The sequence below is a fragment of the Sus scrofa genome, chromosome 9 (genome assembly GCF_054392235.1).
Source record: "Sus scrofa isolate SSC_HxYL_T2T_F1_AM1 chromosome 9, Sscrofa_HxYL_maternal_Yorkshire_Landrace_v2.0, whole genome shotgun sequence".
Classification (NCBI taxonomy): Eukaryota; Metazoa; Chordata; class Mammalia; order Artiodactyla; family Suidae; genus Sus; species Sus scrofa.
The window spans coordinates 44,277,543-44,302,311 of record NC_139391.1 but is presented as its reverse complement, the minus strand read 5'-3'; the positions used below and the strand labels follow the sequence as shown (position 1 = coordinate 44,302,311).

Sequence of the window (24,769 nt, the reverse complement as noted above, 5' to 3'; positions counted from 1 at the left end):
AGGCTATGGAAGTCAGGACCAAATAATCCCAGCAACTTCAAACTGTCAGGTACGGTCCCCCGGGGGCCCAGAGTCTGCGGCTTCTTTTACAGAGGGCGGGACTGGAACTGGCGGAAGTGCCGGAGGAAGGGGCGGGGCCACGAGCGGCTCAAAAGCCGGAAGTCGCTGCCTGGAGCTGCGCGTGGTGGCCATGGCGGCCAGCGGGGCTGTGGAGGCCGGGCCCCCGGGGGCTGCTGCCGCCCCCTCGTCCGCCCCGGCGCGGGACCACTTGTTCCGGCCTATCAGCGCCGAAGATGAGGAGCTGCAACCCACAGAGATCGAGTCGCTGTGCATGAACTGCTACCGCAACGTGAGGCTGGAGGATTGGGCTGAGGCAGGGAGGGGCGAGGGTCCCGGCCGGGAGGGCCCAGTTGGGATCCGGAGGCGAGACACTCCCTGAGGTCAGTAGGAGGAGCACAGGGGTTTCGTTGGTTTTTCTTTAGACGCTTTCTGATTCCCAGGGCATGACGCGCCTCCTCCTCACCAAGATCCCCTTCTTCAGAGAAATAATCGTGAGCTCCTTCTCCTGCGAGCACTGTGGCTGGAACAACACGGAGATTCAGTCGGCCGGCCGGATCCAGGACCAAGGAGTGCGCTACACTTTGACCGTCAGGGCTCAGGAGGTGAGAGGAGCCCATAGCAGTTACCCTAGTGTCCTAGAGAAAGCTTGGGGATTGGAATCAGAGCTTTGGTCCAGGTGGTTTTCCTGGACCTTGAGGAAATCCCTTTTAAGTGTCCAAACCCCAATTTCCTCCTTTGTAAAATGACCGTGGTATTGTCATCTGCTCAGGTGAGGTAAGACTTGTGAAGGTGCTTTGTAAACTTTGTCAGAAGGTATCGATGAGCAGTAGTTGTTATGAATAGTCCTCTTCCCACTTGGGTAGCCTGCCTGTTCACATCAAGGTATTATCCTGAAGGTATAGTTTGGACACCCTGGAGTGGAGAGAGGAAGAAACAGCTGAGCTTGGGGTTCTGATGGAGGGGGATAGTTTCCTGAGAAGAACCTGTATTGTTGATCTCTCTGGACCAATGGTTTTCCTTTCTGCCTAGGACATGAACAGAGAAGTAGTGAAGACTGACTCTGCCACCACAAGGATCCCAGAGCTGGATTTTGAAATTCCTGCCTTCAGCCAAAAAGGAGGTAAGTTTAAGGTCAGAGTGATTGGGCTGATCATGCTAGCCCAAATCTTACTTTCTTGCAAAACTCCTGATGGCTAGTGTATGGATTTGGCCACATCATTGTGATCTTCGTGGTTTAACATAAGCAGAAAGCTCAGATAAAACAGCTGAAGGTAGTATGATAGTGATGGTAAGACTCTAATGTGCTTATTACAGAATTTTCTAGTGGAAGCTTGTTTTCCACCACCTTATTTTGTGAATGGCCCAGGGTCATACAGGCACTTGATAGCATGGCCAAGATCTACCTGTCTTTTGTTCTTATTCACCAGCTCTGACCACTGTTGAAGGATTGATCAGCCGAGCTATCTCTGGCCTGGAGCAGGATCAGCCCACACGAAGGGTGAGCTGGGGTTTTCTCAGTGCTTCAGCCTCCCATGTAGCTGAACTGTCTCGGACTGAATGTTGGAGAACTCTAGGGGGAAGCATACGGTGATGCTATAGCTGTCTGGATGTCATATGTGTTGTACCACTGTCCTTTCCACTTCCCTTCCCCCAGTGTATACTGAGGTCTTTTCTCAGCTGGACGCTGTAACATTACCTCTGAAGAGCCTTTCCTAATACCCTTGGGTTTATCTGTGTTTCTAGAGTGTTACATTGTATTTTAGGTTTATTATGACATTATTATGTGACAGCATGCAGTAATAGAATTGCATATTTGTCATCTGTCTCTTAACTGACTTTGGAACCCCGTGAGAAGACTCCCGTTTATTTGCTGTTGTCTATAACCTGGTGTGAGTGCTTAAATGGTTGAATGAGTGAGAAAATAAGGCTCATAGGGCACCACCCATGACCTTCAAACTTATTTGCTACTTCTTCCTGTGAAGCCTGAGCGTCTGTTCCCACTTACACTAAGACAGGTGGCGACTCCCTGTTGGATATGATTGTGCGTGGCACAGAGGGGGGACATAAGGTCTATCACCAGGGCCAGTCTTTTATTCTCTGTTTACATCAGGCAAATGAAGAAGCCGTGGCTGAAAGAATCGATAAGTTCATTGTCAAACTGAAAGAGCTAAAGCAAGTGGCCTCTCCTTTCACCCTGGTGAGTACTGAGGGACTCCAAATGCTCTAGATGGGGGGTGGGGGTTGGGAGGTGGGGTGAGACCATTCAGTTTGTCTGAAGGTTTTCTTCTATGGCACCTGAGGGGTCTGAGGGTAGGTAGAGGGTCGTACAGTAACTTCTCTCTCGTTACCCATCTGTCAGGTCATTGATGATCCTTCAGGGAACAGCTTTGTGGAAAACCCACACGCTCCCCAGAAAGATGAATCCCTGGAGATCACACGCTATAGTCGGACTCTACAGCAGGAAGAGATGCTGGGCCTCCGGGTAAGTGCAAAAAGAGGCCAGAGGAATGCTCTGGAATTATCTGGCACTCTGGAACATTTGGAGTCAGTGGGAACTTACTTTGCTGCTGCCAACCTGTGCATCCTATCTCAGCATGTGTGTGCCTCTCCGTCTAGTTCACAGAAGGACTTCGGGTGAACTTGACGACACATGCTGTGATCTTGTTTTAAGCTCTGGTCTTCTCTTGTCTTGGCTTTGTTTTCTGACTTCTCTGTGAAACACAGTAGATGGCAGCTGACATAAGCAAGTGACAGCATTTTCTCTAACTCCAGGGCAGGGTGTTGGGGAGGCTGAGGTCTATGTGTCATCATATGATTTTAGTCTCTGTTACTTTAGGCAGGGGCACCAGAAGAGAAGCCAGAAGAGGAGGATTTCAGAAAGGAAGTAAGTCGCCTTGGCTGCAGTGGGGAAGGAGCAGAGTGGTGGGCTGAGACTGATGCCGTTCAGTGTCTCTCTTCCTTACCAATGACACGTGAGGCCACCAGCCTAGAGCTGAATGGCTTTAGTCTGAGTCAGGCCCACTTGCCTGGGCGGGCTCACCCTGCGTCCCATGTTGTGTTGCAGGTGCTGCAGTTCAACACTAACTGCCCGGAATGCAATGCCCCGGCCCAGACCAACATGAAGCTAGTTCGTATCTTTTGGTGGGCAGTTGGGTTGTTCTTTGTCTGACTCAGGCATGAAGATTATATTCAGGCTGGAGAGTACTCCTTTCAAGGGAAGCCTGTGCTCTCTTCCAAGTGATGAAGAGGACGTTGCCTTTGATGAGACTGTGCACCTTGGGCTTAAGTGTTCAAAGAGAATTAGGTCACGGTCTCTGGTCTCCTGTGTGTTGTCAAACACTGGTGAACAGGGATCGCCGTATTTGGCGACCTTGCCCTCTTCTGGGGGACTGTCTGAGTTAGGCTGCATCTTGTGACCTGTTTTCTGCAGTCCTGGATCAGCAACTGTGCATTTGTGGTTTGGACTTGTTCTTCCCCAGGGGGTGGTCTTGCCATCCAGAAAGCCGATTTCCTTAATTCCATCTTCCAGAAATCCCCCACTTTAAGGAGGTTATCATCATGGCTACCAACTGCGAGAATTGTGGCCATCGGACCAATGAGGTGGGTGGGCTTCATTGTTTGGGAAGAAGACTAGCTTGAGGGTAACCCCTAACGTTCATCCTTTCTAAAGGTGCTTGGCATGAGGAGCTCTTGCAAGAGCTTAGAATTATCTTAGAGAAGAGATAGCATAACTTGTTGAAGGCATTGAAAGTTGGTCATATGGTAGAGAGAGACACACTTTTTTTGGGCTGTGGTGTACAGTGGCTTGAGGTGGGATCTCAGTTTCCAGACCAGGGATTGAACCCAGTCCATGGTGAAAGCACTGAATCCTAATCACTAGACCACCAGGGAACTCCTGGGGGACCCACTTTTTGACCCCCCCTTCAGGGGTGGAAATTCAGGGAGGTAGATTTTGACTTAATAATAAAAAACTTTATAGGTCTTTCTGAAAATAGAATGAGCTGCCTTGAAATTTTGTAAATTCCCTTTCCCCAAGTATATTCAAGCATAAGCTGTTTAAATTCTTAAACTAGAAAATTACGAAGTTGAAAATTCCTTCAACCCCAAGAGTCACTTTTTTGAAGGCAGATTCAATTTGTTGGCAGTCAGTTTTAGCTGGCTGCACCCTGCCCCAGCCAGCTCTTGGTGATTTTGGTTTGGATAACTGCTGCCGCTGTTGGTTTAGAAGGTGCTCTCCTTGGTAGTCATTAGGGGGCCTGATTAGAGGGCCAGGCCTCCTCTCCCCCTCCTCCACCCCCACCCCAAGGTCTCTCTGCACCTCCCAGCAGGTGAGGATTGCAGTTAGTCTCTGCTGCTGCTGACACTGTGTCTGTGCAGGTGAAATCTGGAGGAGCCATAGAGCCCTTGGGCACCAGGATCACCTTCCACATCACAGATCCCTCAGATATGACCAGAGACCTGCTCAAGGTAACAACCTGCTTGGAAAAGTGGCTCTCCTCCACACATGGCTGTCTGTCGAGGGGAAATTGTTTTTTTTTCCCCCAATTATGTCTAGGGGTCATGAGGTAACTCCTTACTTCCTTGGCTTTGAGAATTCCCAGGCAGAGTTAATCCCTGGTAGGAAGTGCAAATTCAGAAGGTGACCCATACGCTCTTTCTGATGACTTGGAGGCCTTTTGCCTCCAGTGTCTATAAAGGTCCTTGTTTCTGGCCTCTAATGACAGGATGCCTGCCAGCTTGGAGCCATGACTCACAATGTCCCCTTTTTCGGTTGGTTCTGGGCGTGAGTCTAGTTCTACCTGCAGATTCAGAGAAAACTGGGACAGCAGACTTTGTCCCCAAACTGTCACTAGAGGTATTAATCTGGCAGGAGGACTCTGGTTCGCTTTCTCTAATGCCTCCTAATTTAAAGCCTAATTTGACCTCTTATCTCACAGTCTGAGACATGTAGTGTGGAAATTCCAGAGCTGGAATTTGAACTGGGAATGGCTGTCCTTGGGGGCAAGTTCACCACACTGGAGGGGATGCTGAACGACATCCGGGAACTGGTGAGTCCCCTGCATATAGTGCACAGCAGCTTCTGCAGTGCGGCTGTGGGGAAGGGGCTGGAAGACCTCAAACGTCCTAGTGTTTGGAACTGATAATGGGTTTCTTTGCTTTAAAGCTGATTTGAGAGACTTAATTAATTTATTTTGTATTGTGACAATAAATTTATGGGAAATTCAGAATGGAAATTCTTAGGCCTAACTCTGACTAATGTAGTTTTGGGTAAGTCATTTATTTCACTGTAAAATCAGGGAATGAGGGCCCTTCCAGCACCTAAAAGTCCCAAACATACATATATGTGTGTATGTTGACCTAACCAATATGCTTATCCTCTTAATGAATCATTTCACTTAATTGATTCTCAGTTGTTAGGCATTTAGTCTTTGTAAATAATACTTTGCACTTCTTCAATTAGGACTTCATATTTAGGAGTATTTTTGTGATTTTTGTTTCACATCGCCCATTGTCATCCTGGCAGATTAATCCACACAGTCTTAGGAATGGCTGCTTAGATCAGAAAGGTGGTGTAGACCAAGCTAACCTGATACTCCACCCCCGCCCCCCACCCTACCTCCTCCCTGCCATTTCCCATGCCCCGCCCCCCCCCAGGTTTACGGTTAAGCCTGAAAAACATAGAGCTAGTATTCTAGCAGTGTGGATGCTGTTTATTGCAGGTGACCAAGAACCCTTTCACACTGGGTGACAGTTCTAATCCCGGCCAGGCGGCAAAACTGCAGGAGTTTAGCCAGAAGTTGGATCAGGTGAGAGGACTCGGTCAGTGCTTGTGGTCCTGGGGCTCCAGTGACCAAGAGGCTACATACCCTTTCTTGTCACACTTAAACATCTAACCAACACGTTGGGGATTCTCTTGGTTTCCGATAGCCCATACCATCTCCCTTCTTGGTTTTCTTCCTTATCTTGTTGGATCATCTTCTCCAGTAGTTTCTTGAGAAAGTGCATGGGAAGTAAAATTTCTGGGACTTTACGTGTCTGAAAATTTCTTTATTCTACTCTTAATACTAGATTGATTAATGACAGGGAATAGAATTCTAGAATGGAAATAATTTTTTATCAGAATTTCTCAAGTCTTGCAGCCTCCCGTTAATGTCTTCTGGTTTCCTAGTTTGGCTATTGAGAACTTTGAGGGCATTCTGAGTCCTGATTTTTTTGTTTGTGACCTCTCTTATGATACCTTTTTGTCCCCTGTGATGTGAAATTTCAGGATGTGCCTTGGTGTGGTCAGTTTTCAACCTCTGCACTAAGCATTTGATGGGTCCTTGAGTCTGGAAACTCATGGGGCTCAGTTCTAGGGGGTGTTTTAAAATTATTATATTGCTTCCCCTCTGTGCTTTCTTTCTGAAACCCCTGTATTTTGGATGTTAGACTAACTTGTTTGGTCTTTTCTGTAATTTACTTATTTTTTGTCTTAAGTTTGTGTTTGCTCTGCTCTTGAAGATTACCTTAACTTAATTTTTCACACCTTCAACTGAGTTTTTCATTTCCACTGATATATTTTTATTTTCCAAGAGCATGTTTTGGTCTTTCTGTACTTTTTCTCCCCCTTTTTATTTTTAATTTATTTTTTATTTTTATTTTTTTTTTTGTCTTTTTGCTATTTCTTTGGGCCACTCCCACGGCATATGGAGGTTCCCAGGCTAGGGGTCGAATCGGAGCTGTAGCCACTGGTCTATACCAGAGCCACAGCAACGCGGGATCCGAGCCACGTCTGCAACCTACACCACAGCTCACGGCAACGCCTGGATCCTTAACCCACTGAGCAAGGGCAGGGACTGAACCCACAACCTCATGGTTCCTAGTCGGATTCCTTAACTACTGCGCCATGACGGGAACTCCGAATTTAATTTTTTTCTTGCGTTTTAGGGCTGCACCTATGGCATATGGAAGTTCCCAGGCTAGGGGTCGAATTGGAACTACAGCTGCCAGCCTATACCATAGCCATAGCAACGCTGGATCTGAGCTGCGTCTGCAACCTATACCACAGCTCATGGCAATGCCAGATCCTTAACCCACTGAACAAGGCCAGGGATCGAACCCGTGTCCTCATGGATGCTAGTGGGGTTCTTTAACCACTGAGCCACGAAGGGAACTCCAGTGTTGGGGTTTTTTTGACATTTAATTTTCCTTGCATAGTTCTCATTCCCTCTTAAGGTCCCCCCCCCCATCTGATTTCTGTCTTTCAGTATTAGGGGTTTTGTTCAGATGTCCAAGTCCTCTATTTAAAAGTAGAGGATTAAAACACCTGAGTGGGGTGAGTCTTACTGACATTTGGGCTCGTTGGAGGGGGGTTTAGCTGAACCATTTTGTTGAGGTACCTCCAGTGCCAGAGTTGTTAGGTGTTTCCTCTTGGGCCGGATGTTCTATTTCCTGGCCTGGGGGTGAAGGCTTGGCTGGTAGTATTCTAAGAGCTGAATGTGGGAACAGGGCTGTGTGTATGTTTCCAGTAAGGGTACATTCACATAACCTCCTGTTTTTGATTCCTCTACTTCTACCCTCAACTGGGCCAGCGTCTCCCAGTCCACAGCACGCGGTGGTAACTTCTCCACAGAATCCTCGTTCTTCTTTTGGGATGGGGGAGGGCAATTGCAGGTATGTTTGGAGTGGGAGAGGAAATTAGGGATGCCGGATTGCTTCTTAAAAAGCTTTCAGACAGTCTTTATTTTAGATCCTCTCCACTCTACCTCATTTCACCAGTTTTTGAAACTTTTGGGGATTCCTTGGTGTAAATTGGCAGACAGCCCCTTCCTGCCAGGAGCTGTGTAAGATTTACATGCTTATGCTGTATTGTCTATCCTTTAGATCCTTGAGGGTAACATGAAGGCCCACTTTATTATGGACGATCCAGCAGGAAACAGCTATTTGCAGGTACAGTAGACCTTCCTTCATATTTCATAGAGAGATTTTTCTCACCATCCTTAAATTTGTATCATTTCTCCAGAAACTTAATTCTGAATGACCTGCTTTTTATTAAGGAGCCCGTTAGTAGAAATTGGAACATAAGGGAAGAAAGGGGAGCTGGAAGGGACTGCGTGTGTCACGAGGGAGAAAAGGAGACTCCCAGGTTCCTTCTTCCTCTAGGCTAGCTCGCGTCCCTAGCTCTAAGTCCAACAGTGGAGTTTTCACTTTGCAGATCTGATTGGAGTGAGGAGAAATGGTGCCTTGTCGAGAGGCCAAGATGGGAAAAGGCTTTAAGCTGACTAGGGAGATATTCAGGCAGTTGATAGTAACTGTAACATCTATTGAACAGTTATTATGGGACAGGCAAAATGGCTTTAAGGTCTCTCCACAATTAAGCTATGCTGCTCTCCTCATAAGACGATGCAGATAGGAAGTTTTTTAGGCAGACTTCCCTAATTCTGCCTGGGGCTGCACAGTCCCACTCCCAGCTCATATGGGCTCTGCTGCTGCCAGGTTGGGCTGTTGAGCCTGACCGGGGGGTGCTGGAGGCCCACAGAATGAGAATAAAAAGCTCATTAAGTTCTTGGGAATGTGGGAATTGGAAGCTGTCTGGGGGAGGAAGGATGGCAGAGTGGCTCAGGCATTGATTGTCTGTCCTTGGCCTTACAGAATGTGTATGCACCTGAAGATGATCCTGAGATGAAGGTAGAGCAGTATAAGCGCACATTTGACCAAAACGAGGAGCTGGGGCTCAACGACATGAAGACAGAAGGCTATGAGACAGGCCTGGCTGCCCAGCGGTAGCAGTGGGTAGTTCCTGGCCAGTCTCCAACATGGCTCAGACTGTGGGGTTATTTATTGCTGTTGGAAAAAGCAGGAGTGTCTCCCCACCAGGCCCTGCTCAAGTTGGGAGGGTACATGGTCTGAGTTGGAGATCAGGGCAGGCTTTCTGAACAGTTTGTGACAGAAACGCAAGCCTCTTAGGTTACTTGACCTTATTTTGGAGGCTTTGAATTGGCTTGGCAGAAACCAGGAAATGAATCATCAGACATGTCATTGTCACTTCTACCGGATCAAGTCTTTCTCCTTCCTCCAGCATTGCTCTCTCACCTAGGGTTGGAAGTCTGAAGCTGGAGAAGGTGGAAGACAGCTGCATCTGGAGTTTAGGAGTTGGTTTGGGGTATCAAAATGCTGACTTTCAACAGGAAAAGTCTCCTGAGGGAGGGGGTCAGGCCCAGGTGAAGAAGTTCTCATTAAAATGGTGGCTTTCAAACGGCACTGGCCTCTGAATTCACTCTTTCCCTGTTTGATATACCGGTAGAATTCAACCTCCTAAAGAAACTTTCTCCAGGGTGGCCACTGTAATTTGAGGATCGGAGGTGGCATTTCATCCTTTTTTTTTTTTTGTCTTTTGTTGTGATTTCTTGGGCCACTCCCGTGGCATATGGAGGTTCCCAGGCTAGGGGTCGAATTGGAGCTATAGCTACTGGCTTACGCCAGAGCCACAGCAACACGGGATCCGAGCTGCTTCTGCAACCTACACCACAGCTCACAGCAACGCCAGATCCTTAACCCACTGAGCAAGGCCAAGGATTGAACCCGCAACCTCATGGTTCCTAGTCGGATTCGTTAACCCCTAAGCCACCATGGGAACTCCTCATTCATTCTTTCGATAGATAAGTTTGAGTGCTTGCTTTGTGCTAGGCACGTCATAGGACTGAACAAAATAAAGCTCTGCTTTCATGGAGCTTTAAGTATAGTGGGGAAAATTGGCAAGCAGTAGGTGGGGGTTGACAGGAAACTAACAAATGGAACATTGTCAGATTAATAATGGAGGAATGTCAAGCAGGGAAGGGGTCTGGGTGGTGTCAGGGAAGGCGGGGGCATTGAACTGCAGGGAAAGGGTAAAACTTAGACTGCCACTGGTCATGAATTCCTTTGGTCCTGCTTAACTGCCCTGTGAGGAAGTGTTAAGACTAGAGCTTGGGTCTTGTCAGGCTAAGGGTAGGTATTGAGTGGAATGGGTAGAGGTAGAACTGATGACAGAAGAGGGCAGGAGGGCATGGGGTTGAGAGAACTATAGGAGTAATATTCACTGGAGTGGCAGTGGGAGACTCCCCATGTCTGCTGACACCAGCTTGAGGTACATTAAAGCAGACTAGAAGCCAAGGCAAGGTTGTGGGTGGGGGACCTATGGTCCCCTGCAGCTATTGATTCCCCTGTCAGTCCAGTGCCCCCTTCTCACAAGCCCTCAAGAGACCCAGCCTGCTTTTCTTCCTGGGCCGGTGCTGTGACCAGTCAGTATGGCCCAGAGGTTAAAATTTCTTGCTTCAGGGCGGTGATCTCCAAACCTGTTTTGTTACATATAAGTATTTTCTGAACATGTATCCCAAGATACATGTATTTAGTGATAAAGTATGACAATGCCTTCTTGAGTAATGCCTTGAAACAGTTACAGTGATTTAACATATATAATGAGATACATAGAATGTAAGATATAATTTTTTTCCAGAAATTTTGTATTACCTCTTGTACCCCACCTTTTTGGCCTCTGCTCCCAAGGGTCATATATTCTGGCTGTGTGAAGTTGGGCAACTTAACTTCTCCAAGTTTCAGTTTTCTCATCTGTAAGGATAATAAAACTATCTGAGAAACATGAGGGTTAAATGAGATAATTCAAGTAAAGCTCTTAATGCTTACAAGAAAAAGTCTTCTCCCCAAACTTGAGTATTAGAATTCAGTCTTTCTAGCTTCTTTCACGATACTGAAAATAGATCCAAGTCCTTTGCACTGGAGATTTTCCACACAAGAGATAGCTAGGGGCAACCAGTAATACCGAATGTGGATAAGTTACACAGGTTAGAAACCTCCATATTTTTCAGAACAATTATACTGGGTTTGGAATTCCTGACTTCCTCTCTTGAGTGGTTCTTGAAGGCCTATTAAAGCAGATTCCTCTCCATCTAAACATGCTAATAAAAATAACTAACATACTGTGTACCAGATGCTGTTCAAAGCACTTTACACGGTAATATTCTCTCAAGTCATTGCAACCATTGATTTAGGTGTGATTTTTATCCCCATTTTGTTAAATAATTTGCCCAAGGTCGTACAGCTAGGAAGTTATGAAACCAGAACTCAAACTTAGATGCGCTGCAACTCTGAAGTAGATCTCTGGAGTCGCAGTTGTAGCCTTGTTGCTGCAATAAGGCTTGAATGAGCAGATAGATGGACAACAGGAAAAACACGGTTGCGCATCGGGGGGCGGGGGGATGTAGACTGGGCACCGGAGATATGCTCATTCCTCATTAGCCCTTAAACGCTCTCTTTCATCTATCAGCTTGGACTGCTCCAAATACTCGGCCACTTCCGGGCCCGGTTGCGCCTCCTAGGGTCCTCGCCGTTCGTTTCGCGTTCAAGAATTTTGTCCCTAGCGCCCGTCCGTCTCCCCGCCCTCGCCGCTGCCATGGCGGCAGCTCCGCCGCTCTCCAAGGCCGAGTATCTGAAGCGTTACTTGTCCGGGGCAGATGCCGGTGTCGACGGGGGCCCTGAATCCGGCCGCAAGCGTCGCAAAAAGCGGCCGAAGACTGGCGGGGCTGGCGGCAAGGGGTGAGTTGGGTCTGGCGGCTTGGGTCCGCGGGGCTGCCCCCCCCCCTCCCGCCTTCCCAGCTCCGCCCTCGGCCCGGCTCTTCCTCGACGGGTCGCGGGCTGCCCGGCTTTGACTGCTCGCCCGACCCTGCCTCAGCCCAGAGTCGGCCGGGGCCGCTTCTCGCGCGCTTCGGCAGTAACTTGGGTGTATTCAGGCCAGGCTGTAACTTTCATTACTCTCTTCCCGCTTTTATAGCAGTCCGTCTTCTCTCGCAGAGAATGAATATTATACCCTGAAAGTATTGGTGGAGCGAATTCAAAGGCTCTGGGCTTGGGTATTTAGGGCCCAGAACCTGTCTGGGGCGGGGGGGGGGGGGGGCGCTTCTCCAATCCTAAGGACTCCCGTCCTGAGTTGGAAACCTGGTGCTCATTTCCTGTTATTCTTACTACTACCACTACTACTACCACCACCAAGTAACATTTGTACAGTTCTTGTCATGTGCCAGGCACCGTTCTGAGTCCTTTAGATATACATGAATTTATTTAAGCTTCATAACGCTACCATGAAGTAGATGTTGTTGTTAACCCCATTTGTCAAACAAGGAAAATTACGTGGCCCAGCGTGCTGGGTTGAATAGTGCCTCTTCTCTCCAATTTATGACCACCCAGGACCTCAGAGTATGACATTAGAAATAGGGTCTGGTGTTCCTGTCAGTGGCTCAGCGGTAACGAACTGGCTAAGATCCATGAAATTGTGGGTTCGATCCCTGGCCCCGCTCAGTGGGTTAAGGATCCAGCGTTGCCATGAGCGGTGGTGTAGGTCGCAGACGCTGCTCGGATCCTGCCTGGCTGTGGCATTGGCGGGCTACAGCTCCCATTCGACCCCTAGCCTGGGAACCTCCATATGCTGTAGGTGCGGCCCTAAAAAGACAAAAAGAAGAAAAAAAAAAAAAGAAGAAATAGGGTCTTTGTAGATGTAATTAGTTAAGATGAGGTCATAGTGAATTAGGATGGGCGCTAAGTCCAATATGACTGATGTCCTTTTAAGAAGAGGAAAATTTGGATACAAAAACAGGCTTTGAGGGAAAATTACTGTGTGAAGATGGAGGCTGAGACTGGACTGGATTCATATGCCACTAGGAGCTACCAGATACTGGATGAGTCAAGGAAAGATCTTCCCCTAGAGCCTTCCTGGCAGGCGTTGCCTTGCAGATACCTTGATTTCAGACTTGAAGCCTCCGGAGCTGTGAGAGAATACATTTCTGTTGTTTTAAGCCACCCAGTTTTGTGGTACTTTATTAGGCAGCTCTAGGAAACTACCCAGTAAAGTCAGATAGCTACAAGGGACTAATCCATTTCCTTTCCTGATTTGGTTGTCCCGTTATTCTTCCTTTATGTCTTCCAGCCCCCTCTGACTTGTGTGGATTCCTTGGAGGAAGTGCCATGTAGTGAAATTAGCTTGAGCTTTGCAGCGACACTGATCAATATTTAAGTCCTAGCTGTGCCACTTTCTGGGCTAAGCCTCAATTTCTTCATATTTAAAATGAGAGTAGTAGTGAATGGTATCATTTATATTAAATGATTGTGATTAATGATCTTGGCTTTTCAAATAACTGTTTACATCATGGCAGTTATTTTTATTATTTGGACTCATCCATAGCTTATCTATGGAACAAAATTTATTGAATATTCTCTATGCTAAGGTGTTGAGGGGTGCAGGATATCCCTGTAAATAAGAGAGGCATAGTCCCTATTCTGATGGAACTTATAGTTCAATGGGAATACAGCCGTTAAGCAACTAATTACACAACTTGTTGATTTATTTCCTTTTTGATAAATGAAGTAGAAATATTCCAAGAATGTCTAGCAGGGGTTCTTAGTTGGGGATGGTAAGGGAAATAGTCAAGGAAGGTATGCTCAAGGAAGTCATATATATGCTAGGATTTTAAGAATGAATAGGAGTTTCCCAGTAAAGAATGAGAAGAGTAGGTCAGGCAGAGAGAAGGAATTGAGTTTGTGAAACTGATATGGGAAAGAGTTTGGCTCATTCTAGACAGCAGAAGATGACCAGTGAGTAGGGAACCGAGAAGGCAGTGGTATAAGATGAAGTTGGCCATACTGGCAAAGAATGGACCATAAGATCTTGTAGGATTTTGAGCTTTAGCCTAAAACCAATAGATAGATGTTTGTTGGCTGTTAACCAAGAATGATTCTTCTCTTTTGATCTTTTTATTTTCCACATTTAGTATGCGGATTGTGGATGATGACGTGAGCTGGTCATCTATCTCCACCACTAAACTGGAAAAGGAGGAAGAGGAAGATGATGGAGATTTGCCTGTGGTATGTATCTTTTTATTTTTTTGACCGAGCAAGGGGCATGCATGAGAAAGTCCTAGGCCAAGGATCGAACCCATATCACAGCAGTGAATTGCTGAGTCCTTAACCACTAGGCTACCAGGGAACTCCTCTATCTTTTGAGGCTGTGAGGACTTTGAAGTGTAAGCCTCTCAATCTCAACTCCCAGTGCAGGGTATATTTATTTGTAAGGAGAAAAGTTGAGGGCAGAGACGAGGTGACACTTTCCTGGAGCTATTGTAAAATAGTCTTCTTTGACGATGGCTATACACAGTCTTTGTTTATGGAGGGCCCTATCAGCTTGGAAATGGGAACAAATCACAGAGAGGCAGGATTCCTCAGTGTCAGTGATAGAGCTGTCGTTAGAATTAGCCGTGGTTCAGTTTGTTGGAACCTACCTTAAAAATAATGTTCAGGTTCAATTAAAGGAAACTTTTTGTTTGCTCCTTTTATTCCCTGATTTTAACTAAGCTTTAAAATTATATACTTTTGTCTAAGTATAGGCGATATGTAGATTAATAGAACACATAGAGGTCATACCTTAGAATGGGAGACTGAATTTCAGCAATGTGATGAATGTTGGAAGACAGGTGACATGTGCACCAAGTCCTTTTAGAGAACAGGGCAGGTGGCATACTTTTTATTTCATTGGGAAATTCCACGGAGTATATAAATATCTGAGTTGAGTTTTGAAAGATGAATAAGAGCCAGGTGGGCAAAAGCATAGGCCGATGAGTTACTGTTGGTATGGTCATGGAACCTTTGCTCAGAATTGCTGAGAAGGTGAAAAGGAGAGCTGTTGATAGGCTGTATTATACTAAAAGATGAATTCTAGATGAGATATTTAATGTTAATGCCCAGCATATTTTATAGTAGATCATTTAAAAGGTTTGTTAGTAATTTAAAGGGAAATAGTGATCACAAGGAGCCAATTTAATCTCAGAATGAGTTGCTGAAACCTAGTTAATGTTTATAACATTTGTTGTTATTTTTTATTATATAAAATCAATACGTATTTATTATAGAATATTTTGAAATTGTAAGAAAGTTTAAAGTTTTAAAAATAATGTAATAGTCTTTTGTACTGTGACCATCTAAAGATAAGAACTGCTCACACTTGGTTGCATATGTCTTTAATTCATAGATTGTACATACTGTATTTATATTTCCAACTATAATTTGGATCATACTATACATATGGTTTTGGAACCTGCTCTTTCACTTAATATATTGTCATACTTTACTGAGACTTTAAAATATTCTTTAGGAATGTGACTTACAATGGTTGTATAGTAGTTCAATATACATATTAATTTAGTTTAATCTGTGTTATTGGACATGTAGGCTGTTTTCTGTTTTAAAATGTCATAATGCTTTTTTTTTTTTTTTTGTCTTTTTGCCATTTCTTGGGCTGCTCTCACGGCATATGGAGGTTCTCAGGCTAGGGGTCGAATTGGAGCTGTAGCCACCGGCCTACACCAGAGCCACAGCAACTCGGGATCCGAGCCAAGTCTGCAACCTACACTACAGCTCACGGCAACGCTGGATCCTTAACCCACTGAGCAAGGGCAGGGACCAAACCCGCAACCTCATGGTTCCTAGTCGGATTCGTTAACCACTGAGCCACGACAGGAACTCCCTAAAATGTCATAATGCTTTAATAAATATCTTGACTATAAATCATTGTAGGAATCCATTTATTTCTTTATTCCCATGACCTGAAATCAATAGGTTATAGAGTATGGTCCTTTTGAGCTGTCTCCCATATTGCTTTCCAAAAGGTGGTATGAATTTACACTCCCACTAGAGGTATATGTGAATGCCATTTACCCCATTTCTTCATCAATACTGGAGCATTACTAATATCAACAAAAACAAGGGAGTTCCCATTGTATCTCAGTGAAAATGAACCCAACTAGCATCCATGAGGATGCAGGTTCTATCTCTGGCCTCGTTTAGTGGGTCAAGGATCCAGCGTTGCCGTGAGCTGTGGTGTAGTTCGCAGATGAGGCTTGGATCCCATGTTGCTGTGGCGTAGGACAACAGCTGTAGCTCTGATTCAACCCCTAGTCTGGGAACTTTCGTATACCTGCAGCCCTAAAAAAACCCAAAACAGTAACAAACCTATGTCAGTTTGGCAGATGAATGATGGTATCCAATTTCCTTGAAAAATAATGAGAAGGAGTTCCTGTTGTGGCTCAGCGGGTTAAGGACCCAGTGTTGTTTCTATGAGGATGCAGGTTCTGTCCTGGCCTCACTCATCGGCTAAAGATCTGGTGGTGTTGCAAGCTGCAGCATAGGTTGCAAATGCAGCTTGGATCTGATGTGTCCTTGACTGTGGTGTAGGCAACAACTGCAGCTCTGATTTGATTCCTAGCCCTGGAACTTCCATATGCTGCAGGTGTGGCTGTAAAAAAAGAATAAAGAAAAAGAATGAGATGAATATATTTTCATATGTTTATTGGGCTTTTGTATTTTACATTTTTTTGTATTTTCCATTTTTTTTAGAAAATTGGAATTTTTATTTTTTAATTGATTTGTTATTTATACAATAGGAATATATGTTTTACATGCCATAGTATATATTTTTTTGTCATTTGCCTTTTCATTTATAATGTTTTTTTTTTTTTTGTCTTTTTGTCTTTTTGTCTTTTCTAGGGCCGCACTCGCAGCATGTGGAGGTTCCCAGGCTAGGGGTCTAATTGGAGCTTGTGCCTTGGCCTACGCCATAGCCACAGCAACTCAGGATCTGAGCTGAGTCTGTGACCTACACCACAGCTCACAGCCACGCCAGATCCTTAACCCACTGAGCGAGGCCAGGGCTTGAACCCTTGACCTCTTGGTTCCTAGTTGGATTTGTTAACCACTGAGCCATGACGGGAACTCGCATAATAGTTTTCGACATTTAAAACTTTTTTAAGTTTTATGTAGTAAGGTCTGTTTATTTTCCTTCATGATGTTGTCTTTTGTTCTTATGATTGCCCTAAAACTTGAATAAGGAAACTTTAGTTCCACTTGTGTTCCACTTCTCTTTAATGCTGGTTAAAACAGGTCTCAATTATTGAATTCATTTTTGTTGCTGCAAGACCATCATCACCAAAAATAATGGTAAAATAATTAGGACAACCACAACAGCAGTGGCAGCACAAATAGGTGTAATTTACCATGTATCAAGCACTGCTAAGCTTATGTGAATTATCTATTGAATCCTCACAGCAGTCCTTTGATCCTACTTTTACAAATGAGGAAATTGAAGCTTAGAGAGAGTAATTTGCCAAAGGTTATACAGATATTAAGAGGCAAATCTGGGACTTTAAATCTCAGTTCATCTTGCTTGAAAGCCTGTGCTTTTAATGTCCAGTGAGAGATCTTAAAACTAGGTTAAGATCTTGGGAGAAGAGAAGTAGTGGAGGGGAATTATGAGCTAGGTTTGAATTCCAGTTCTGCAATTTGCTAGTTTGGGATACTGAGAAAGTTACTTAACTTCTCTGAGTCATATTTCGCTCTTTAGTAGTTTAGAGCCTTTCTTTGCAGGGCTTTTGTGAGGATTGAGAGAAATAACATAAGTAAAGCAAAAAACATAGTGCCTTGCTTATAGTTGCTACTCTGTAACTAGAATTTATTATGCCAGCATTTTTGAAAGTCTGTCCTGTGGAAAGGGGATCGGTTGTATTACCTAGAGGTCAGAACTAGGGTAGATGGAAAGAAGTTGCAGGAAGGCAGATATGGGGCCAATACAGTTAAGAACTTTCTAGCCCCAAAGTGCGGTGGACTGTGCCTTGTAACATGAGTTCCCTGTCAGTGAATTGGTTCCCTGTCAGGGAGGGACTGGGTGAATGATCATTAGTCTGAGAGAAGATTCCAGATTTGCTTGGGAATTTGGGTGATATGAAATATGGTTTAATCCTTTAAAGAGTCTGTGGGTCTGTGTACATGTTAATGACTTCTTTTGGTTGGAGTCTAGAAAACCTATCATTGTGACTACGTACAATAAGAAAGTTTTCATAAAGAGCCTGAAGCCCTTGATGAATGATAGGTATGACAAGGAGCCTGCCTGTGTTTTCACTCTGAATGTAAAAGTAAAAAGGTAAAAGGAATTTAGCTTTTAGCTTATAAGTGACACTTATCTACTTGGGAGGTTAATAAAAAGGTTTGAATGAAAGAAATTAACCTCTGGAGGGAAATTGACTAGTCAGAGAAAGATCTATAATTAAACCATCCAGTGACTATCGCATGTACATAGAGCACATGTAACTGAGGACCAGTACCCATTTCTTCATGGCCATTTTGGGTCTTTGTGTGTCATCTATTATTAGGAATGGGAATAGTCATAGCTTCAAGTTCAACAGTACTACTTGGCTGGATCCTATGGATTTCCTTAACCTAGAGTTCTTTCTCCCACAGGTGGCTGAGTTTGTGGATGAGCGGCCAGAAGAGGTAAAGCAAATGGAAGCGTTTCGTTCCAGTGCCAAATGGAAGCTTCTGGGAGGTGAGTTCCAACAATAGATAAATCTGAATTTCCCATTTATAGGGAAACCTTTTTGTTTTAATATAAGTATAGCTGATTTACAATATTGTGTTAGTTTTAGGTGTATAGCAAAGTTTTTTATATATACACACACATATATATTTATATATATATACTCAGCTATATATATTTTTTTTCAGATTATTTTCCATTATAGGTTATTACAAGAGAATTTATTTAGTTCCCTGTGCTGTAAATAATTCCTTGACTCTTATCTATTTTATGTATAGTTGTTTATATCTGTTAACATCATTGTCCTAATTTATCCCTTCCCATGCTTCCTCTTTGGTAATTATAAGTTTGTTGGTGGTTTTTTTTTGGTCTTTTGTCTTTTTAGTGCTGCACCTGCGGTATATGGAGGTTCCTAGGTTAGGGGTCTAATTGGAGCTATAGCTACTGGCCTCTGCCTCAGCCACAGCAACACCAGATCCAAGCTGCATCTTTGACCTACACCACAGCTCATGGCAATGCCAGACCCTTAGCCCACTGAGCAAAGCCAGGGATCGAACCCTCAACCTCATGGTTCTTAGTCGGATTTGTTTCCGCAGCGCCATGACGGGAACTCCTAAGTTGGCTTTTTATGTCTTTGAGTTTTTTTCTGTTTTATATGTAGATTCATTTGTATTATTTTTTATATTCTACATATAAATTATATCATATAATATTTTTTTTTTCTGTCTTACTTCACCTAGTATGATATTTTCTAGGTTCAGCCATGTTGCTACAAATGGCAATATTCTATTCTTTTTTATGACTGAGTTATATTCCACATCTTCTTAAACCAGTGATTGGTCTCTTGATAGGCACTTGGGTGGTTTCTACATCTTGGCTATTTTAAATAGTGCTACTATGAACATTGGGATGTATGTACCTTTTTTTTGTCTTTTCTAGGGCCGCTTCCCATGGCATATGGAGGTTCCCAGGCTGGGGGTCTAATCAGAGCTGTAGCCACTGGCCTACGCCAGAGCCACAGCAACGCGGGATCCCAGCCAAGTCTGCTACCTACACTACAGCTCATGGCAATGCTGGATCCTTAACCCACTGAGTAAGGGCAGGGATCGAACCCGCAACCACATGGTTCCTAGTCGGATTTGTTAACCACTGCGCCACGACAGGAACTCCTGTATGTACCTTTTTGAGTTAGTTTTCCTCTTTTCTGGATATGTGCACTAGAGTGGGATTGCTGGATCATATAGTAGCTCATTTTGTAGTTTTTTAAGTAACTTTCCTAGTGTTTCCATGCTGGCTGTACCAGTTTACATTCCCATCAGCAGTATAGGAGGGTTCCCTTTTCTTCACACCCTCTCCAGCATTTATTATTTGTCGACTTTTTGATGACAACCATTCTGACTGGTGTGAAGTGATATACTTCATCATTGTTTTGTTGCATTTCTCTAATAGTGATGTTGAACATCTTTTCATGTGCCTGTTGGCTATTTGTATGTCTTCTTTGGAGAAATGTCTGTTTAGGTCTTCTGCCTATTTTTCAATTGGGTTTGTTTGTTTGTTTTTTTCTTTTTTTCCTTTTTTTAGGGCTGTACACACATGGCATACGGAGGTTCCCAGGCTGGGGGTCGAGTGGAACTGGAGCTGCCAGCCACAGCCACAGCCACGCCAGATCCGAGCCATGTCTGCCACCTAAACCACAGCTCATGGCAATGCCAAATCCTTAACCCACTTGTTGAGGCCAGGGATCAAACCCGTGTCCTCATGAATACTAGACAGGTTCATTACTGCTGAGTCACAACGGGAACTCTGGTTTTTGGGTTTTTTTTTTTTTTTTTTTTTTTTGAGAATTGATTTGTATGAGCTGTTTGTATATTTTGTGTATTAACCTGTTGTCAGTTGCATCATTTGCAAATATTTTCTTGCATTCCATAGGCTGTCTTTTCATTATGTTGATGGTTTCCTTTGCTTTGCAAAGGCTTTTAAGTTTAATTAGATCCCATTTGTTTATTTTTGCTTTATTTTTACTTGAGAGGCTGATCTAAGAAAATATTGCCACAATTTAGGTCAGAGAATGTTTCGTCTATATTTTCTCCTGGGAGTTTTATGGTGTCATATCTTATATTTGGGTCTTTAAACCATTTGAGTTTATTTTTGTATTTGGTGTGAACAAGTGTTCTAATTTCATTGCCTTATGTGTAGCTGTCCATCTTTCCCAGCACCATTTGTTGAAGAGACTGTCTTATCTCCATTGTATATTCTTGCCTCCTTTATTATATTAATTGACCATAGGTGTGTGGTTTTATTTCTGGGCTCTTTTATGTTCCTATTGGTCTGTGTGTCTCTCTGGGAGGGTTATGCTTCTTTCTACTCAGGATTGCTTTGGCAATTCTGGGTCTTTTGTGGTTGCATATAAATTTTAGGATTACTCTAATTCTGTGAAAAATGTCATGAGTATTTTGATAGGGATCGTATTAAATCTGTAGATTGCTTTGTGTAGCATGGCCATTTAAACAATATTAGTTCTTCTAGTCCAAGAGCATAGGATATCTTTCCACTTCTTTGAACCATCTTTAGTTTCCTTTGTCAATGTTTATCAGTGTATATATATATTTCACCTCCTTGATTAACTTTTATTTCTGGGTTTTTTTTTTTTAGGGCCACACCCACAGCACATGGAAGTTCTCAGGCTAGGGGTTGAATCAGAATTGTAGCTGCTGGCCTATATCCCAGCCACAGCAGTGCTGGATCCGAGCCATGTTTGTGACCTACAGCACAGCTCATGGAAACACTGGATCCTTAACCCACTGAACAAGGCCAGGGATCCAAACCAGTGTCCTCATGAATACTAGTTGGATTCCTTACCGCTGAGCCACAATGGGAACTCCCTGGGTATTTTTTTTAATGCAATTTTAAATGGGATTTTTTTTTTTTTAATCTTTCAGTTATTTCCTTGTTTGTGTAAAGAAAAGCAACAGATTTCTTTTATTAATCCTGTATCCTGCAACCTTGCTGAATTCATGTATTAGTTCTTTTTTTTTTTTTTTTTTTTGTCTTTTGTCTTTTTTGTTGTTGTTGTTGTTGCTATTTCTTGGGCTGCTCCCGCGGCATATGGAGGTTCCCAGGCTAGGGGTTGAATCGGAGCTGTAGCCACTGGCCTACGCCAGAGCCACAGCAACGCGGGATCTGAGCCACGTCTGCAACCTACACCACAGCTCACGGCAACGCCGGATCGTTAACCCACTGAGCAAGGGCAGGGACCGAACCCGCAACCTCATGGTTCCTAGTCGGATTCGTTAACCACTGCGCCACGACAGGAACTCCTGAATTCATGTATTAGTTCTAATTTTTGTGTGGAGATTTTAGGGTTGCCTGTGTAGAGTATTATATCATCTGAAAATAGTGACAGTTTTATCTCCTTTCTTCCATTATGAATTCATCTTATTTATTTTTCTTGTCTGATTGCTGTGGCTAGGACGTCTAATGCTATGTTGAATAGAAGTCGTAAGAGTGGGATCCTTATTCTATTCCTGAATTTAATGGGAAGCTTTCATTTTCAGTGTTGAATATTATGTTGTTTCTGGCTTTTATTATGTTGAGATATGTTCCCTCTATACTGACTTCGATGGGAGTTTTTATCATGGATGGATGTTGAATATTGAAATGATCATGTATTTTTGTCTTTGCTTTTGTTAATGTAGTGTATCGCATTGACTGATTTTTATATATTGAACCATCCTTTGTGACCTTGGAATGAATCCAGCTTGATCACGCTTGATCATGGTGTATGATCCTTTTTATGTATTATTGGATTCGAGGGAAGCCGTTTTTCTATCCCATACTTTTCTCTTTAGAGGAATGCTTAGTTTGTTTCAGTGTATCATTGATCCTGAAAAATATAGTGAAAAAGAATTCAGAACTCATTCAGACGTAGTAAGACATGGGAACTGAGAGGCCAAGTATTCCACTTTTTTATATTTTGTTACGAGCGTTACTGAGATAAGGAAGTGAGTCATTTGGGTGTCTTTTAGCACCCACTCCTCCTGGCCCAGAATAGGAGAGCACTTAGTATATATTTGGAGGAATTTATAAAAATCTGAGGGAGAGATTTTGGAGACCGAAATAACCTCCATCCTTTCCCAGGATGAAGTGACACATGTATGGGCCAAGAACCAATGTTTTCTGTCATCTTTATTTGTATTAGTAAGGCTTTCTTTGTTCTTCCCTTAATTATTGGTATTTTACAGTTCATTGTCCTCCGCTTGCCCAACTCTGCACCCTCTCCCTAGGCTAATAATCTAACTGACTATTTAAAACATATTTTTAGTTCTGGAGAATTGGATAAAGGGCATTTGAACAGAAATGATACCCTGTCTTATTTGCCCTAGTATTCCTTCTGTGCAGCACAAGGAGATGCCATTAATGAGTATTTCTTGAACTGCTAGTAGGTACTTGATTCTTGCAACCTGCTGCCCTTTGGTTAATCATCACTTGGGGCTTGGCAGTCGTGTCCCCTTTTCTAAAAACTTGGTAGGTAGGCCTGCTTACTAAGGGACATAGATTAAGAAATATTTGGTCCCAGTGAGTCATAGCTCTAGTCCTAGCAGTCATTTGGACTCTTTGTGTCCCATGAAAGATTTTTATTCCTTCTGTTCATTCTCACAGAAATAAGGAGCTTGCTTCTTGATAGTTAACTCCAGTTTACCCTTGATGCTTATTCCCGTTTCATACATGGAGGGTAGGAGAATTAACTCCTAAATAGGATTTGTTCTGTTTTATACTTTGTACCTTTAAGTTAATTATTTTGTTTTAATGTTTTTATTACTCAAATGAATTTATCACATCTCTAGTTGTATAATGATCATAACAATCCAATTTCATAGGATTTCCATCCCATAACCCAAGCACATTCCCCTACCCCCCACCTTTAGGTTAATTATTCTGCAATTCTGATTAAGAAAAAACACATAACAAAAGTGACAGTTGTCTATAGGTTAGTGATCACCATTGCCTTAGTTAGTTTTTAGTTCATCATTATTTTTTATGAATGCAGACTTTTTTTTGTTTGTTTGTTTGTTTCTTTTTTTTTTAAGGTCGCACCCGTGGCATATGGGGGTTCCCAGGCTAGGGGTCTAATTGGAGCTACAGCTGCCGGCCAACATCAGAGCCACAGCAACGCAGGATCCGAACCGCCTCTGCAACCTATACCACAGCTCATGGCAACACCGGATCCTTAACCCACTGAGTGAGGCCAGGAATTGAACCTGCAACCTCATGGTTCCTAGTCAGGTTCGTATCCACTGTGCCACAACAGGAACTCCACTAATGCAGACTTTATTATCAGTGTTCTTTTGTCAGAGTCTTATTCATTCTTATCTATTATTTTCTGCCTTATCCTGCAGTTGTGTTTCCAGTCTTTTTCATAATCCTTTTTACAGAGATTCTTTTGACCTCCATATCTGTAGATCTAGGAAATGATACACACATATACACATACACACAACATGAGTAATTCTTTTTCATTTGCCTCACTCTCACTGGCCCATCCTCATTTGTTACTAGCGCCTCACTGATCTCTGGTTCTTACTTCCTTTTGATAAATATCATGGAACTTATCAACCCCATGGGTTAGATTTACCCTACAGATATCAATACTTTTCTCTGAGCCGTGGATGCCAATCAGATGGGCCTAGTCTCCAGAGAAAAGGAGTTGGTTTAATTCATCCATTTAGCAAGTATTCATTGGGTCCTACCCAACTTTTATTTGTATTTGTATTTTATTTGTTTATGGAGCTCAGTGATCAGAAAAAGAGGGAAAAGAGAAACTGGATTTTGGAACTGTCCTAATTTGCTATAAGTATTTCATTCTGTTATGCCTTTGGACTTTTAAGTCTCAAACTCTTTCCTTTTTAAAGATTGCACATGGACTCTGGAGTTAAAACAGATCAGGATCTGAATATCCATTCTATCAGTTATTAGTAGTATGATTTTTGCAAATTACTCCATCTTTCTAAGTATCAACTTCATCTATAAAATTGGGATAACAATATTTATCTCCTAGGCTTATTATGAGAAGTAAATGGGATAACCTATATAAAACATGGGTGTGCAGTAGGTGATCAGTAAATGCTGATCCTTCTTTTTTGGGAGGCTATACCTGCAGCATGCAAAGGTTTCCTGGTCAGGGATTAGACCCGAGCCACAGCAGTGACAGTGCTGGATCCTTACCCTACTGAGCCACCGGGAGACTCCCTGATCCTTCTTACTTTCTGGTGTTCTCCCGCTTCTAATAAGGAGCACAATGGCATGGATTCAGTAGGTAACAGCATT

General features: G+C 43.5%; 2 protein-coding genes across 16 annotated transcripts in view; both read left to right on the top strand.

The window, feature by feature from the left end:
- Window positions 1-158: 158 nt before the first annotated feature.
- On the top strand, window positions 159-9,300 carry ZPR1 (ZPR1 zinc finger). 2 transcript variants are annotated; one of them, XR_014815385.1, is made up of 14 exons: window positions 159-349; window positions 501-662; window positions 1,090-1,180; window positions 1,488-1,558; window positions 2,171-2,257; window positions 2,420-2,542; window positions 2,897-2,944; window positions 3,125-3,191; window positions 3,590-3,660; window positions 4,438-4,527; window positions 4,998-5,108; window positions 5,781-6,760; window positions 7,019-7,989; window positions 8,692-9,300. XR_014815385.1 is itself a non-coding variant. In XM_003129875.5 (14 exons), the coding sequence occupies exons 1-14, from the start codon at window positions 191-193 to the stop codon at window positions 8,824-8,826; spliced, it is 1,368 nt and encodes a 455-aa protein (XP_003129923.1). In that variant the 5' UTR covers window positions 159-190; the 3' UTR covers window positions 8,827-9,300. The 2 variants fall into 2 exon arrangements, 1 of the variants encoding a protein (XP_003129923.1); XM_003129875.5 differs by having other exon boundaries at window positions 5,781-5,867; window positions 7,924-7,989.
- Window positions 9,301-11,473: 2,173 nt separating this feature from the next.
- Window positions 11,474-24,769, top strand: part of BUD13 (BUD13 homolog) — a 678,491-nt gene continuing 665,195 nt past the window's right edge. For all 14 annotated transcript variants that reach the window (XR_014815375.1, XR_014815371.1, XR_014815380.1 and 11 more), the window contains exons 1-3: window positions 11,474-11,631; window positions 13,857-13,950; window positions 18,370-18,454. Coding sequence is in view for 1 of the 14 variants with exons in the window: in XM_021062875.2 (XP_020918534.1) it covers window positions 11,489-11,631; window positions 13,857-13,950; window positions 18,370-18,454 (322 nt within the window). In the remaining 13 variants the exon portion in view is untranslated. The remainder of the gene's footprint in view (window positions 11,632-13,856; window positions 13,951-18,369; window positions 18,455-24,769) is intronic.